Source organism: Pinus tabuliformis, chromosome 4_2, assembly GCF_031772625.1.
Source record: "Pinus tabuliformis cultivar Carrire ecotype Pingquan chromosome 4_2, CPIR1, whole genome shotgun sequence".
NCBI lineage: Eukaryota > Viridiplantae > Streptophyta > Pinopsida > Pinales > Pinaceae > Pinus > Pinus tabuliformis.
The window spans coordinates 183,013,533-183,032,344 of record NC_142304.1 but is presented as its reverse complement, the minus strand read 5'-3'; the positions used below and the strand labels follow the sequence as shown (position 1 = coordinate 183,032,344).

The 18,812-nt window shown below is 42.4% G+C and overlaps 1 protein-coding gene across 1 annotated transcript; it reads left to right on the top strand.

Moving 5' to 3' along the window:
• The first annotated feature begins 2,777 nt into the window (after positions 1 to 2,777).
• Positions 2,778 to 4,040, top strand: LOC149168763 (uncharacterized). Its single transcript, XM_089424970.1, has one exon. It carries the CDS (start codon positions 2,778 to 2,780, stop codon positions 4,038 to 4,040), a length of 1,263 nt encoding a protein of 420 aa, XP_089281096.1.
• Positions 4,041 to 18,812: the final 14,772 nt, after the last annotated feature.

The window sequence follows — 18,812 nt, the reverse complement described above, 5'->3', positions numbered from 1 at the left end:
AGACTGAAAGCACAAGACTAACAATAGACACCATGACTCAATCCCATGGTTCCCAAGGAAATCTCAACCTGAGCCTTCTTCAAGATTTCATGGCAACCTCTCTTGCCATGCAACTCCCTACATCACACTACCATAAACACATAATTGTCAGTGTATAAATAAATATAACAATATATTAGTTATCTTACCTTGTTATGCCAAGCATGTTGCCTTGTAGCTGAACACATATATGCCATGTCTTAAGGGACTCCAATTCCCTTGACAGATCTAGCTATAACTAGACACCAAGTGTTATACCTATCAAATATATGCCCATGAATATAGCACATATCCACATAAATTCAAATAAATTAGGTTTAAGAAGACTTCTTGTATGCAAACCACTCACTCGTTTGGAATTGTGGTTTCCAAATATATCCAAAGGAATTCTCACCCAGTTCCTTTGTTTTACCTTTACCTTGCTATAATTGAGTCTTACTATGTATTGTCACATCACCCAATTGATAGTTATATAAACAAATTGACTATTCCCTTGTCATGCTAATACCAAGCATGTTTCCTGCAATTGTTCACACATGTTCCAAAGATCAAGGCAACATATATATTACTTGGAAATCAACCTTCACCAAGTCTAACAACCATGTCATAATGGATTTTTGATAAAATGAAAGTTTGTTCTTTAACTGCACATGGTTAGTTTGATTTTAATGTGATGGAGAAGTAGAGTATGGAGAGGTATAATTTATTTGATATTCAAACTGAATATTTAACCATTTACTGAACTTTGGAAAGACAGAGGATGGATCGCACGCGCAAAGGACTGGGTTAGGGTTTCCTCTCGCGCATCTTTCTGCGGTTCGTAGAGGCTAGGGTTCGATAGCACTTCCTCGTCTAGGTCACAACCGCTGCGGTCACGGCTCAGGGAACCTACAGCTGCAGCATCCCCATCGATTTCTTCACCTGTCATTTTCGGTCGCCGACAAAGTGACAGTTATGGATGACTTGGAGCATGAAGCGGTGGATTACTCGGCGGATCCCTCGCCGGACAAAGCTATTTTTGGGAATCCCAGTTTTGCCCCTCGCTCACAGTTCACGCCTTCCTCATCTTCAACTGTTCCTGCGCGCACACCTTACCCGTCCTCCGCCTCGCCCGCAGTTTATCACTCCATTCCATCATCCGCTGGAGCATATCCCATTGAATCTCCGCCTTTCGAAGTCCCTCCGCTCTCGCCGGGTTCTCTGCAGTTCTTGGCCTCACATACACCTCCCTCGCCCTCGTTCGATCCACAGGCTCCGCCCCTCCTTTCAGTGCCTTTCCCCCCGCCGGCAGCTACACCTGCATCACATCCCTCCGTTTCGGGAGTCCGCCCATCTGGTTGCTTTGAAACTCCTGCGGTCGTTATTCACCCCACAAATCCCCCTTCCCGGGAAGGCATTACAAATCCCCTGGTGGATCATCCGTCGGCCCCCCGTTCCGGCAAAAAGAAGGCAAAGTGTGTTAGATCTACGACAAGGGACATCTCCATCAAATTCGACGAATCGAAGCCGCTCGGAGATTATATGGACATTGCAAACACTGTGTTAGTAGGGCACGTCAGGGGTAGAACATACTCGAGGCAGAGGCTCAATCTATGGGTAAAGGAGATCTGGGGCGGAGTGCTTTTTGACCTACCAGAGGTCCATGTCCTCCCCAGAGGATGGTTCTCCCTTAAATTTTCCAAGGAAAGTCAGACAAACCTGGTATTGGGCCGATACTGGCATATTGAAATGGCCCCGGTCCTCCTCAAGCGCTGGAACCCCCTTTTCGACCCTGAGCGGGAGCAGCTCGGTGCAGGACCAATCTGGGTTCGCCTCCCAGGCCTTCCGTTACCATTCTGGGCTGAAGAAGTTTTCATTAAGGTTGGCAATGCCCTGGGGACTTATTTGGACTACGATCGCACATATGTGGAATCTGGGAGTCGAACACTTGCGCGGATTTTGGTTCATCTGGACACCCGTGAAGGACTTGAGGAGCAGATCACGCTTCAGTGGGGAAGGTGTATCAGAGTGCAGCTACTGGATTATGAAGGAGTCCCCTTCCGTTGCAGACGATGCCATAAAGTCGGACACCTTGCAAAGGACTGCCCACTCAACAAGAAAGCTGAAGACACTCCGAAGAGTACCCCGACTCCTACCAGGACGGCATCACCCAACACTTCTCGCCCTCCCTCTGCAGGCCCGCCCCCTTCGGCTTCAGCTCCCGCGGACGATACAGGACTCCGGCGTCCATCGCCTCCTATTACCAGGGCTCGCTCGGCGGCAGAAGCGGGTATGATCTCAGGTTCTTTTACCTCACATTTACTTTCTTCGTTTGATGTTAACCATGTCATTGGTCCCTCTTCACATTCCTCCATGATTCAATGCACATTAACAACATCTCCTCTAATCTGCAACACCGATCCCATCATATCCACTACTTCCCCTGAGGCTTGCACCTCCCCGCGCCCGTCTTCCCCTCCTCACCCATATTTTCTTCGGTCTAGGAACCCTGCCAAAGAGACTCCAGCCGGACATTCTGGTCTGGGCATTGTTATTCCAGAAGGGGGTGTATTGAATACCAGAGGGAGAAAATCCCATCTCTCAAAGGCCATTAAACTAGCTGGGGCAGAGGTGGTCTCTGGCCGACAATCGACCATTGACGGGGTCCTTAGAGCAGGACACACCCCGAGAGGTGTTCCCCCATGAAGTGCCTATCCTTTAACTGCAGAGGACTGGCTAGTTCCTCCAAGAAACTAGCCATGAAGCGGCTCATTGAAACTGAGCCTATAGACATTATCATGCTTCAAGAGACACTCTGCTCAGCTGAACAGATTACTCGAGCCTTGCAAGCCTTGACCCCTGGATGGAGCTTTTATGCAAATGATGCAGTAGGACGATCTGGGGGTCTAGCCATTGGAATCAACCCTCGCTCCATCAAACTGATTTCGACCTGGGGGGGGGCAGGGTTCATTGGTTTGGACGTTTTCTCAGCTGATCTCGGCATGGATCTCAGAATTGTCAATGTATATGCTCCCTGCTCCCAGAGAGAAGCGTTCTGGCAGCACATCCTACACCTCCCATTACTGAATGAAGACCATGTTATTATCGGAGGAGACCTCAATTTCTCTCTGGGATTCAGGGAGTCTTGGGGCTCGGATGCACAAATTGATCCCATTACCGATTACATGACCAATCTGCTGGAGCAATCAAATTTCATGGATATTCCAATGCAGCGTCTCCTTCCTACTTGGAGGAATCGACGAGTTGGGGATGCTGCTCTTGCTCGCAGACTTGACAGATTTCTCCTAAAGGGGACTCTCCTACAGCGTCTGCATCTCTTCAGACAATGGGTTGGCTCGGGGGGGCTATCGGATCATAATCCTATTTATCTGGAGATTCAGGGTCCTTCCAAGAAACCCAAGGCACCCTTCAAATTTAATCACATCTGGCTGAAGGATCCTTCATATATCAAGCTGATAAAGGATTACTGGATGGCACACCCTATCAATGACAATGAATCTCTTGCCAAAGGTTTCTGCAGGAACCTTTCAGAAATAAAGCATATTTCTATTCAGTGGGCAAAGGAGAAATTGGAGCGGGAAACAGCACAGCTCACCCAAATTGAAGCTGATCTAAGTTCTCTCTCCGACGACCGAGGATTGGGGTTCATCTCAGCTGCTGACAAATGCAGGCTAATTGACTTAGAAAATCAAAAAGCCAAGATCCTCAAAGAAAGAGAGGAATCCATCAGATTAAGGAGTAGAGCTTTATGGATACAAGCTGGGGATGACAACACAAAGTTTTTCCATAACTTTGCAAAGAGCAGGAAAGTATCTAATACAATCTGGAAGCTCCCCTCCCCGGATGGCGATATCGCAGACAATTTTAACAAGCTCGCTCACCTGGGCACCACCCATTTCAGGAATCTATACAAGAGCCCCCGGAAGCCAATCTACTGGATATCATTAATGTGGCAAACCACTTCCCGAGATTCGTGGAGGAAGATGATGTGGAGGCATTAACTGACCCAGTATCAGCTGAGGAACTCGAAGGAGTGCTGAAATGGTTCAAAAAAGACAAAAGCCCTGGCCCAGATGGTTGGACCATCGAATTCTACTTAGCCTTCTTCGAAGTATTGGGGCAGGATCTGCTGAGGGTGGTCGAGGAGAGCCGGACTACTGGATCCATATATCATGCTATCAATTCTACTTTCATTGCTCTCATCCCCAAATCAGACTCCCCGGCATCCTTTGAGGATTACCGGCCCATCTCGTTGTGTAACTGCCTCTATAAAATCATATCTAAGACCATTGCTAACCGTCTTAGACCCATCCTCTCCAGATCCATTGCCCCGCAGCAATTTGCATTTCTTGAATCCAGGCAGATCCACGAGGCCATCGGACTTGCACAAGAAGCCCTTCACTCCATTTGGTCAAAGAACCTTAAAGCCATCCTCCTCAAGATCGACCTTTCCAAAGCTTTCGACCGAGTCAGCTGGCTCTATCTTAAAATGATCCTCATACATCTGGGGTTCCCACATGCCTTCATCACTTGGATCATGGCCTGCATCACCTCTCCTTCCTTCAGTATCCTCATCAACGGCTCGGCCTCTACATTTTTCCACTCTGAAAGGGGTCTGAGACAGGGGTGCCCCCTATCACCCCTTCTCTTCCTCTTGGTCATGGAAGGTCTCAGCCGCCTCATGGAATCTGCAAAGAGGGATGGAGACATTGGGGGACTTGGCATAACCGACCTTTGCTATCTTACTCATTTACTTTTTGTGGACGATGTCCTTATACTACTAGATGGCAGTGTACGAGACACCCGGACCTTCACAAAGATCCTGCAACGTTTTTCTGCAGCTACTGGTATGCAGCCAAATCAGATGAAATCTACCATCACCTGCTCTCGCACCTCTGTTCAGGAGACCCGGACAGCCCTTCAGGCTTTTCCTTACTCGGTTCACCCTCTGGATAGAGGCCTCAAATACCTGGGTTTCAATCTGAAGCCAACCTGCCAAAGGATAGCTGATTGGGTCTGGTTGGTGGCCAAATTGGAAAAAAGACTCATGGGATGGAGCTACAGATATCTCTCTAGGGCTGGCAGATTGGTGCTCATTAAATCTGTGCTAGAGGCTACCCCGGTCTTCTGGATGGCACTAGCCTGGATTCCAAGGAATATCCTGGGAAGGTTACAGCAGCTGTGCAATCGATACCTCTGGAACGGGAGTCAGGAGAAAAGAATCTTTGCTTGGATCAGCTGGAAGAAAATCTCTCTGCCCAAAAAATGGGGAGGATGGGGTCTCAAAGACCTCCCTGATTTCGCCAAGGCACTGGCCGCCAAGATGGGATGGACATTGCTTACTAGCCAAAACCTGTGGACACAGGTAACCTATCACAAATACATATGGCCCCAAAATATTCTGGATTGGGCCCGGCTACCATCCTGGTCATCTAAGGGATGTTCATCAGTCTGGAAGGCTTTGATAGATTCCCTTCCTCTCATTCGGGACAATCTAGCTTGGCGAATAAACGATGGGTTGACGGGCAGGATTGGCTTGGACCCATGGATCAACAGTGGGGGCAGACACATATTAAATCGAGAGCTTATCACTCATCTACAAACCCGGGACATTCGGCATTTCGCTCAGATTGCCGATCAGCATCACACGGACATCTTCTCCCAAGCTTGGAAAACTGCCCAGCAACTGGAACTCCCTCTTCAATGGCATCAGGAATGGGAACAATATACCGTGGCATTAACTGAATCCCACATCCGCATCAAACAAGGGCTGGATGAACTTATTTGGTGCATCGCGGATCATGGTATGTATGCTCCAAAATATGGGTACAAAGCTCTCATATCCTACAGAACACCTGATCAGATACACTCGTGGTGGCAAACAATCTGGAAGCTCAAGGCTCCACCCCGCTCCAAACTCTTCTTCTGGTGCGCCCTCAATGGTATTGTCCCCACTGGAGATCATCTTACCCACAGAGCCATCTACGGCCCAACTTGGTGTTCGTTCTGCAAGAATGCGTCAGAAAACACAGATCACATTTTCCTACACTGCCCTGCTATACTCAACCTATGGAGAAATATCTGTAATCAATTGGGCATAGCTGGCCATTGGACTGGACTTGATCTACAGAGCGCATGGGATACCTGGTCACACAGTCATCCGGGCACAAAACTACAAAACCTCCCCCCTGTGGCCACATGGCATATCTGGCTCGCTCGGAATCGGGCTATATTCGAGGATCGACCGATATCATGGAGCCGGATTGAAATCACTATCATTGCTGCTTATCAGGAGCTACCTGATCCGCCACCACCCAGACCCAGAACCATACAGCCTATGCCCGATATCGACAGAACCACCCCGTGGGCCTTTTTCGACGGGGCAGCAAATCAAGCCGGGTGTGGAGGGGGATTTGTCCTGCACATAAACGAGCATCATCGATATCTTGCAAAAATGGGTTTCGGAATTGGATCAAATAACTTTGCTGAGCTTTCTGCTATCCACAATCTTCTACACTTTGCATTATCGCATCAACACACAAAGATCAATATATTTGGGGATTCAATGGTGGTTGTTAACTGGATTAACAATGTCACTACTTGTCATACACACACACTCAGCAATTTATTACATGATACACTCACTCTCAAAGCAGCTTTTGATCATTTCTCTTGTTTACACATTTACAGAGAACACAATAGCGAGGCTGACAAATTATCCAAAGAGGCCTCGACACTTCCCAGAGGCGATTGGCAAATAGTGGAGCAGAATGGAACAGAAGAGCACCAATTTTACCACAGGCCATACATAGATCAGAGACAACAAAGGGACAATAGTCCCGATAGCTGACAGATAATGGAGACTATTTTGACGAAATGTTTGGAACATTGCCATTTTGTTTATAAAACAGAATCCTTTTGTGATAGCGAATAGGCTGAAAAGCCAGAACATATGAATGTACACAGCACATTTTGTAACTACTCACTGAACAACACCTTGAGAGGTGAATTTTGTATGATCGATACAGTAATGCCATGGCATCTGCTTATGTAATTTTCTAATACTAATGAAAGTTACTGATTTTTCCAGTGGAAAAAAAAACAACCATGTCATAATCGAAATTAACTCACATTCATTAATCATAATACGTAATGTTACACTCAAGTACATTTCAGTTTCTCAACACATATGTGTTAGTACGACCACATTAAAACAAGATTATTTCTTCATGCAATCTTATTGACACAGGCTCATACCATGAAATTAATCAAACATTCAAACAAACTATAAACGTAGCATGTTATATAAATCAACTAGACAACTTAACAGACACCAAACACTCAAACACCAAATAGACGACATAATCAAAAAGTCAAGCACCAAATATACGACATAAGAAAACTCATACCTTAATGTATCTTAGGGGAGGCTATATAATCTGCACAATCAAGCTATATTATCATGATATAACTTCACAACATATCAACTCAACCACAAATAAGGTCATGATATCCATAACAATAACTAGCTAACATTTTCACATCATAAACTCATAAACAATTTTCATTCATCCATAACAATCACATATGCACTGTCAGTCTAGATTAGTATGACATAATATCACAACATATTAAATCATACTTGAATGTCATAACCCTAACCATTTGCGTAGACCAATCCAAATTAGAACAAAACATAATCACATCAAGACCTTAGTTGCAATGACCATAATCATCAATCATACAACCACACTGCATATAAGAACATTTTACTATCCTTCATGACTAACCTAACGCGTGTACATATGATCACATTGATTAACTAACATCTATCATACATCTAACCATAATAATAATATAATGGAAATCATAGCAACCCTACTTCTTATAACAACCATTAACCACATATCTGCATACCAAACATACAACCTATATGACGATCTGCTCTTTACCCCAAAGTCTAGTGTTGCAATCTCTCTTTAGTGATCTCCATCTCCTGCTCTATCTCAACCAACACATTAGCATAATAATATACCAATAGCATCATGATGACCTAATTGCATACAATGACCTCACAATGCATGTTTGACCTACTATACATGCATAACTATAACCATGACAATGCATGCATAACAACATATAGACATTGACATGCATAGCAAATGCATATACAAATCACATGCATTCATGACTAAAGAATCCCAACAAAAACATCATCAACTTCCACATGGTGACATAATGACAACGATGACCACCACCATGCATACACAACAAGATCATAGTCCACAAAAAGAAAGAACACATATGCAACTGACATGCATGCATGAAAAACACATTCCGCCCATCCATTCCAGGGGTTGAAGCATGCTCTGGTACCACTCTATGGTATTAGATAACGCCCAAAGAGAACATAAACCAAAAACCAACCAACGAGAATGAATCCCATTATAATACCACTCTGTGGTATCATATATGATCCAAAGAGAGCACAACCCGCTCTGATACCACTCTATAACACCCTCATCCCACATCTACCCAAGTAATTAGCCAACCTGGGTAAATATGCGACAAAGAGTTAATATGATGGGATCAACATCCTAAGTCACCTTAAGGAAGTAGAATCGACAGAAACATGCCACATAGACCTTCCACCTTAGCAACATAACTCCCATGAGCCATCCCAAGCACTCAAGTAGCCAACCCCTGAGACCAACTAAATTTTTAGTGCATCAAACCCCTAGATGCTCCCTTGATATGAAAAAGGGTGCTCCTCAAGTATTTTGGGGGTTTTCAAAATTTAGGAAGATGGCTATAATGTTGGCTATCTCTCCAAATATTATAGCCATCTTCCTGAATTTTGTGGTGTAATCCTACACAATTTGGCCCAACTGTTTCCTGAAGTAATGCCACTTGATCCAATGGTCCTCCACATACCCAATGGGATAAAACTGTGACTTAATGAGGGTTTTTAAATCCTCCCACTTAGTCATTGGAGGTTCTCGTTACAACTTTAGGGTTTCGGTGTGGCTCTCCCACCAAGCCAGTGCATGACCCTCTAATTTCAGCCGCACAAATGAGATATTTTGCCCTTCCTCAATTTGATGGACATTGAAATAAACTTCCAGTTACTGCAACTAGTGGTTCAGATTTAGAGCACCGATATGGCTATGGTAGGACTTGATATCAAATTTTGCTTCCATTTTAAATAGGGATTGATTCATGGCACTCGAACTGGGTTGATCTTTTTTGGGTTCTTTCTTTGGTTGGTTCTTCGTGTCTTCCCGATCTCCCAATCCCCATTCTAATTTTTCCTCTACATTAAAACACCCATCTTCTCGAAATATCCCTAGCATATTGCTTAGGGACACCATGAGGAGGTTTACATTGCGAGTTATATGTGTGACTTGTTGTTAGAGCCTTGAAAACCTCACCTTTGTAGGATCACGAGGTTCGTTTACAAATTCGCCGACCATGATTAGGTTTTTATGATTTTTGGCCCCACCGATCTAGATCCCTGTAATCTCCAAAAAATACCCAAATAACCCTTATCTGATACCAAATGATCCATACATTTCCATGGATATTCCACTGGACAGTTTGTCACAACAAATATGATAATATTATATTAAAAATATGAGATTATACTCTATTGTAGTTTTATTTATTTTCTAGATCTGTATATTTTACTATAGGTGTATGCATGCAAATTGAAATTATACAAAAAATTAGAGAACGACAAAATAAGCTCACACATACATAAGACACAATATATGCTCTCTGGGAAACCCTTTCGAGAGAAAACTCAACTGGAAGGTGAGGTTGCTTCACTCTCTTTCTCTCTCTGGAAATATAGTTGCAAGTACAAAGAAGTAATGCTTGTGGCCTATGGGCTGCTACAGTGCACATATCCTCTTTGTGTGCTCTACCTCCTATCTCTCCTGGCTATCTTTGCTCAGCTACGGAAAAAAATTCTCTTGAAAGAATGGAATGCCTCTTCCTTCTAATGGACAGTTATAACACAACCCAATAGCCTACTAGTGGTTAATTTTCACTACATCAACTCTTAACTAGAGTTACAATATAGACTCTTCTAGAATATTTTACATCATAATCACTTGGCTAGCGGCTTTTTCCATGAAAAATGGGGGTTGACATGGCATCCTCCCGAACTATAGGTGTGAAAATAGGAAGGTCAAATTTTGAGTGGCATAACTTTTTCATACGAACTCCAATTGGCATGCTTCTTACGCCATCGGAAAGATATTTGTGTGTAGAATAGCATGAAATGATGTTGCATTCACATGGAAATTTTTTACCCTAAAAAACGTTGTTTGATGCCTGAAAACACTCCCAGAAGGTTTCAAACCTTGTTTTGCCAAACTGGGTCCTGCCGGTAAAAACGGTCCTATGAGTTGTAGAAATTTTGAATAATTTAACACATATTCAATGGAGATTATCCTGATCATGTACTATTTCGGAATACATACACAATACATAAGCTCCTCTACGTTGATCATCAATATAGCAGCATCAATAACAATAAAACATCAAGAGCATTCACACATTAACACAGTATGTAACCCGGGAAAGCATCTCGCTAAAAACCCCACACTATCTGTATATTAATGATTGAGACCATGTAACATTACAAAGTACAATTCTTATCACAAGCAATCCAGTACCAGCTCCACCTGTTACACACAATACAGCTAAGATTTGATCTCCAAATCTATTCCACTGCTTGCCTGCCTCCACTACTCAATACCTGCTCAAGAATTTATGAGAATGGCTTACCAAACTCATATTTGACCTGCAAATAATCACTCACACTCTGTTGGACGTGAGCAGAAGCTACAAACTGGGCAAATACATGATGCACAACTATAGTCACAACTGATAGCAATCTGATTCTCTAACACTTGTCCCTGCTGAACTGAACATGCACTGACATGCAACTGAGTTAACTGGTGTATTCTATAGTTGTATTATGAGTTAATAATTAGTTTAACAACTCATCATTAGTCTATTTGCAGTTAGACTAACTACAACTAGTTTAACCAAGTCAAACTGAACACAACTCCATCAAATCCACAATCAACTCCACCAAACTCAATTGATTGAGTTCTAACTAAAGTCACGCATGCAACAACTCAACTGACTCATAAGAAAAGCGTACTTCCTTCTGACAGCTGCATGGGCCACATCTGTAGCTCAAACTGAAGTGCTCCAAGAGAATAAGCTCAAGTTTATAGTCCAAATATTATTATGAGACAATAATATTTGACTTTTCTATTTTTGACAGCCAGTCTAAAAATAGACATTGATCACCCACACTTTGGTCACCCACACTTTGGTCACCCACACTTTGGTCACCCACATTGTGATCACTCACACTGTGATCATCCACACTGTGATCATCCACACTGTGATCAAAAATAGAACTTGCGCCATAATTTTCCTGCGGGCCCACTTAGTGAAGGCGACTCTTTTCACTAAGCTCCATCATCTTGTTGCAATCTCAGCACTCCCTCTCGACAAGATATGGATTATCAGCAACCCCTATCCTGCCTTAGTGGTACTCGAATTTGCTCCTGGTGAGAGCCTTCGTCAGAATATCAGCATCCTGATCCTCCGTTGGAATGTATGAAAGCAACATGATCCTCCGCTGCACACAATCTCTGATATGATGGTACCTGATGTCAATATGCTTAGATCTATCATGAAATACAGGATTAGCCGAGAGTTTAATGCAACTCTGGTTATCACAGTAGGATCCAAATGAGAACCGAACAAACCAACCAGGATCTTCCTCATCCATATAGCCTTGCATGCAGCCAAACTTGCTGCCATATACTCGGCCTTCGCTGAACTGAGTACCACGGATCTTTGCTTCCTGCTGTACCAAGAAACTGTTGTCGATCCAATACTGAAGACCCCTCTTGATGTGCTCTTTCTGTCTGTTGGGCTCCCTGCCCAATCTGCATCCGTGAAGCCACATAGCTTCACCTCATCCTCCTGTCTGTACCACAAACCATATCCCGATGTGCCTCTCAAGTAGCGCAATACATGCTTGCCCGCCTTCCAGAAGAGCTTGGTAGGCTTAACCATAGCTTGTGAAAGCTGGTTAACTGCATAGCATATATCAGGTCGTGTATTGACCAAATACATCAGCGACCCCACCAACTGTCGATAAACAGTGGCATCCACTTCTTCTCCCGAAGTGGCATCCTCCTTCCTCCAACCTCCAGGAAGAGGAGTATCAACAGGCTTGCAGCCATGCATGTTGAACTTCTCCAGTATCTCCCGAGCATACTTGCCCTGAGAAACAAACAGTCCACCACTGCGCTGCCATATTTCCAATCCTAGGAAATAGTGAAGGAGGCCCAAGTCCTTCATCTCAAACTCTGTAGCAAGATCCTTCTTGCATGACAGTATCAACAGCTCATCACCCATTAGAATCAAATCATCAACATACAGTACAATAATAAGCAACTTACCCTCCACTACAATCTGGTATAGGTTAGGATCCGCCTCGCTCTTGGAGAATCCAAGTCCTGTGAAATAGCTGTCTATCCGTGTATACCAAGTACGTGGTGCTTGCTTCAACCCATACAGTGCTCTCTTGAGCCTGCACACATGCGACTCGCTGCTGAAGACCTCAAAGCCTTCGGGCTGCTCAGTGTACACCTCCTCCTCAATGACTCCATTGAGGAACGCAGTCTTCACATCCATCTGATGAATGTGCCATCCCATCTGCGCTGAGAGAGCAAGAATCGTCCGTATGGAAGAATACCTTGCGACAGATGCAAAGGTCTCCTCATAATCGATCCCCTCTATCTGTGAAAATCCTCGGGCAACAAATCTTGCCTTGTACTTCTCCACACTCATGTCAACTGCCTGCTTGACCTTGTAGATCCATCTTGAACCCACCACTGATTTCCCTTCCGGTCTAGGAACAATCTCCCATGCACTGTTTCTGACAATAGAATCATACTCTTCCACCATGGCGTCTACCCATGCGGGATCCTCCACAGCTTCCTTGAAAGAGGATGGCTCAGTCACAACACACTTGCTCATCAAAGCCATGTATCCAGTGTACCGATCAGGTGACTGTCTCTGCCTGCGTTGGGCTGTAGGTGGTCCTACAACTTTCTCTGCATCTTGAGCCAGTCGCTCAGCTTCTGTCAAGCGCTTTCACCCTCTGATGGTTGGCGCTGCATGAGTGGTCTCTTCCACTCCATGAACCTCGTCCTGTGGCTGATCCACGTCCTGAAGCTCATTCTTAGGAATTAATAGCTCCTCATCTGCAAGCAAGTGTAGCTCCCTCTCAAGCGAACACTTCATGGCTTTCTCCTCCTGAAATTTTATATCCCGTCGCACAACAGTTTTACCACTGTCTGGAAAATACACACGATAGTTGTGGGGCGTATCAGTGTACCCCACAAATATCCCAACCTCTGCGGTCGGCTCCAACTTCTTCCTGGCATCCTTCGTCACATGCATGTAAACGTTAGCACCAAAAATCCTCAAATGAGAAAGATCAGGCTTCTTACCAGAATAAGTCTCCTTAGGTGTACTCATGCCAAGTATCCTATGAGGACAACGGTTCTGCACATAAACTGTTGTATTGCATGCTTCCGCCCACAAGTGAAGGGGTAGGCCCTGATCGTGCAACATTGCCCGTGCAGCACCCACAATCGTTTTGTTCTTCCGCTCAGCTACCCCATTCTGCTGTGGGTTATGGGGAGCTATGAGCTCTCTACGAATCCCTTCTGCCTTGTAGAAATCCTTGAACTCATCTGAGATGTATTCACCACCATTATCGCTCCTAAGAGCCTTCACCTTCTTCCCCGACTCCTTCTCCACCAGTGCTTTGAATTCACAGAACTTTGAATATGCCTCGCTCTTCTTCTGCATGAAGAAGATCCAGCACTTACGACAGAAATCATCAACAAAAATCACATAATACCTGTGTTTTGATGTCGAAGCAACTGAGAAAGGTCCACACACGTCTATGTAAATTCTCTCAAGGATCGTCGTGGCGCGACTATCCTTCTTGTGAAAGGTGGCTTTCACAAACTTCCCCAAAGTACACCCCTTGCACTGATCTGACTGCGCAAGTGTGCCTTTAGGAAGCCCTGTAGTGATCTGCTGCAGTATCTTCAAGGCTCCCTGGTGAAGGTGACCCAATCTCCTGTGCCACAACTCGCCATCATCCCGGCTCACCAATCCTTCTGCCTTGCCCGCCATTGCTATGCATCCATCTACATGCAACTGATAAAGGTTCCTCACTCGAACCCCTATCTTCCGGGTCTCACCAGTTGTCTTGCTGCACAGGAAAGCCTTTCCCTCGCTGAAAACAACATCATACCCCTTGTCTTCTAACATCGCCACTGAGATGAGATTCTTCGTCAATCCTGAAACATGCATGACTTCCTTCAATACGAAGGGTTTACCAGACTCCCTCTCAAAAGAAATGGTACCGATACCGGTCGCACTGTATCTACCATCATCGCCCATCTCGATGTGCACTCCAAGATCTTTGTCCTCCAGATCAGAGAACAAATCTCTATCTCCCGTCATGTGAAAAGATGCACCATTGTCCAAGAACCACACTGATCCCATCACACTTGAAACCAAGCATGTGATCAATGAAAAATCAAGCTCAAACTGTGAGGCTAGAGCCTCTCCTGCTGAAGATCCAGCAGCCTGCTTGTTCTTCTTCTTCTGTGGACAATTAGTGGCATAGTGTCCGTGCTGGTGACAGTGAAAACACTTCACCTTGGACATATCCTGCTTCTTGCCTTTCGCACCAGACTGAGAAGCTTTCTTGTTCTTCCCTTCTTTGCTTTGGCAGCCAAAGCGCAATTCTCTTCATCAGATACCTTTGATGAAGATCCATTCTCATACTTATTGTTACTGAGTTTATCCTTGAGCACCAGGTCTCTCTTGCTTTGGAATAACATTCGCAATCCGTTGAAAGACATTTCAACAACACTGCTGCAAATTCGAATTCCACCAGCTACCAACTCAACCGCTTCCGATCTAAGATTCGTGAGAACATAATATTTCTCGTACAGAGATTGACTGTATGGGCATTCACCGGATATCTCACCTTCCAAAGGAAGGATGAATCCAGAGGCTACCTGGCCCGATTACAGACTCTGCCTGAAGAAATAGAATGTAAACACTTCCTGAATAGTAGATCTGATGATCAACAGCTCCGATACCATGTAGACTCTTTTTCTACAATTATCTAGCTCTGATACCATGTAGAAATTTTGAATAATTTAACACATATTCAATGGAGATTATCCTGATCATGTACTATTGCGGAATACATACACAATACATAAGCTCCTCTACGTTGATCATCAATATAACAGCATCAATAACAATAAAACATCAAGAGCATTCACACATTAACACAATATGTAACCCGGGGAAAGCATCTCACTAAAAACCCCACACTATTCTATATTAATGATTGAGACCATGTAACATTACAAAGTACAATGCTTATCACAAGCAATCCAGTACCAACTCCACCTGTTACACACAATACAGCTAAGATCTGATCTCCAAATCTATTCCACTGCTTGCCTGCCTCCACTACTCAATACTTGCTCAAGAATTTATGAGAATGGCTTACCAAACTCATATTTGACCTGCAAATAATCACTCACACTCTGTTGGACGTGAGCAGAAGCTACAAACTGGGCAAATACATGAGAAAACTCATTGGCATACTCAATCCCTTGATTGTGCAAGATCTGATGCACAACTATAGTCACAATTGATAGCAATCTGATTCTCTAACACTTGTCCCTGCTGAACTGAACATGCACTGACATACAACTGAGTTAACTGATGTATTCTATAGTTGTATTATGAGTTAATAATTAGTTTAACAACTCATCATTAGTCTATTTGCAGTTAGACTAACTACAACTAGTTTAACCAAGTCAAACTGAACACAACTCCATCAACTCCACAATCAACTCCACCAAACTCAACTGATTGAGTTCTAACTGAAGTCATGCATGCAACAACTCAACTGACTCATAAGAAAAGCGTACTTCCTTCTGACAGTTGCATGGGCCACATCTGTAGCTCAAACTGAAGTGCTCCAAGAGAATAAGATCAAGTTTATAGTCCAAATATTATTATGAGACAATAATATTTGACTTTTCTATTTTTGACAGCCAGTCTAAAAATAGACTTTGATCACCCACACTTTGGTCACCCACACTTTGGTCACCCACACTTTGGTCACCCACATTGTGATCACTCACACTGTGATCATCCACACTGTGATCATCCACACTGTGATCATCCACATTGTGATAAAAAATAGAACTTGCGCCATAATTTGCCTGCGGGCCCACTTAGTGAAGGCGACTCTTTTCACTAAGCTCCATCATCTTGTTGCAATCTCAACATGAGTTGATTCCCCAACTTTTTCCATTCCAAATACATCGAGATGGATGGAAAATAATATAATGATCCAATATAGATCAATTTATCATAAAGGAATGATTCCACTTAGTGTTAAACGAATGATTGATCTGAATTAAACAAGAAACAAAATTAGTCTTATATTTTAATATATTTTACTTGGCCAAGGCATATTTTTAATTTGTCATTTCATTTTTTCATTTTTTAATGTAAAATCTTTAAAGCAAGTTGAAATTTGTTTCATTTGTTTAAAGTAATAACAAGTATAATTGTGTTCTTGCTTTTTATATTTACATCTACATTATATTAAAAGTCAATTGTATTTTATAATCATTTTCATTGTGTAAAATATAATTCATTCTTTTAACGTTTTATAATTTTCATTACACCAGTTAGGATCATCCTTCTCGTGATTCTCATTTATTATATTTTTTTGTATAACCAATTAACTCCCCCTAACCATTTGTATATATATGTCTGAGAGGAAAACTAGTTGAACCCTAAAAATTTCTTTGTCGAAAGAGTAGGAAATATCAAGCTAACGGAGTTATAAAACTTGACAAGGCTAGTTATCCCAAACAACTTGGGTTAATAAAGAACCCTAGACTAGGTTGGTCCCTCTAATTGACGAGTGGTCAATTCTTCTCATCAACCATTACCATGTGAGTCATGGGAAACTAATTATGTCAACACTTCTTTTTTATCAACCTCCTGATAGATAGTATAAGGATTGTTGGTTATGGAACCTTCATATATCCCTAATTCAAAGGTTTTGTTTTTAACCACATTTGCACTAAAATTCCTAATAACGGGTGTAGGGGGATTACCTCCTACAATTGTCACTAGAGGATCTAAGGGGATGTTAAAAATTCGTTAAACCCCCCATAGTGGGTGTTTGGCATTAGAAACACCAAAGAATTTTTGGTAAAAATTACCTTGTAAAATATTGTAATTTCATACTCAATCTAGACCCTTCATGATTATGTCACAAATATAATGATATATTTATGTTACGGTTTTTTCCTCTAGAAGGAAACTGTATTTTTATGAGAGAATTGTATTGTGGCTATGTATAATTGAGAGATAATTATGATCAAGAAACCATTGTAATTGAGAGAGCATTATAATTGAGAGAAAGAGGAGGAGGATGTAGTGAACATGTTGTGGGATGGAATAAAAATAAGTATTGGATTTCTCTATGGATATATCCCAAGTTTGGTAAACCACATTTATTGATGTCTCGTTTGCATAATGCGTTGTGGGTTGTATCCCTTCATTTGTTGGATGGAATAAAAATAAGTACTGTATTTTTCTCTATGGATATATCCCAGGTTGGGTAAACCACATTTATTGGTGTCTCCTTTGTAATGTTTCATTTTATGATTTATTTCATAACTCATTTTGATTTTATTGCTCTATGATTTTATTCCTAACAACTGGTATCAAATCTAAAGGTTTATTTCGATGATAAAACTCATAGGAAATTAGGGGTCCTTTCTTGAGTGGGAGAAATGGTGGAATATGGTTTTAGGGTCGAGAAGTTTAATGGAAAAAAATACTATCTATGGAATATGTGAATGGAGGACTATGTGTATTAGAAAAATATTTGTTTACCATTGGGTGGAATAACAAAGGAGCCAACAGCTATGAAAGACAAAGAATGGGAGATTCTTGAGAGAAAGGCACTAGGAATAATATGATTATGTCTAGCAGTGTCAATGGATTTAAATATTTCAAAAGAAAAGAAAATGAATGGTTTGATGAAGGAATTTGCTAAACCATATGAAGAACCTTATATTCCAGCAAGGTATTTCTTGTGAAACATTTATTTAATATGAAGATGTCAAAAGTTGGGCCATTTACTAATCATTTAAATAAATTTAGCATGGTCACCAATTAATTAAGCTCTTTATGAGTAAACTTTGATGATGAGGCTAGGGTTCTTTTGATTTTCTACTTATTTCCAAAATGTTGGAATAACTTGGTCATGGAACTGAGAAATTGTATATTTGGTTTAAACACTTTAAAGTTTTATGATATTGTTAGTGCTATCCTTAGTGAGCAAATGTGATATAAAATCACAAGTGAGACATTAGGTAATTCTTTGTGTATGTAGAATAAGGGAAGAAAAAGGGAGAGAGGAAATAGATTAAGAAATCATAAAAATTATAAAAGGGGTAGATCTAAAGTCTAGAAGGAGGCTAGAATGTTGACCTTGTGGGAAGAAAGGATACAAGAAGAAAAAGTGTTGGTCTCTAAAAGAAAAAAGGAGATGACCAATAGAAGAATATTAAGGAAGCAAATGTAAAAGGTGA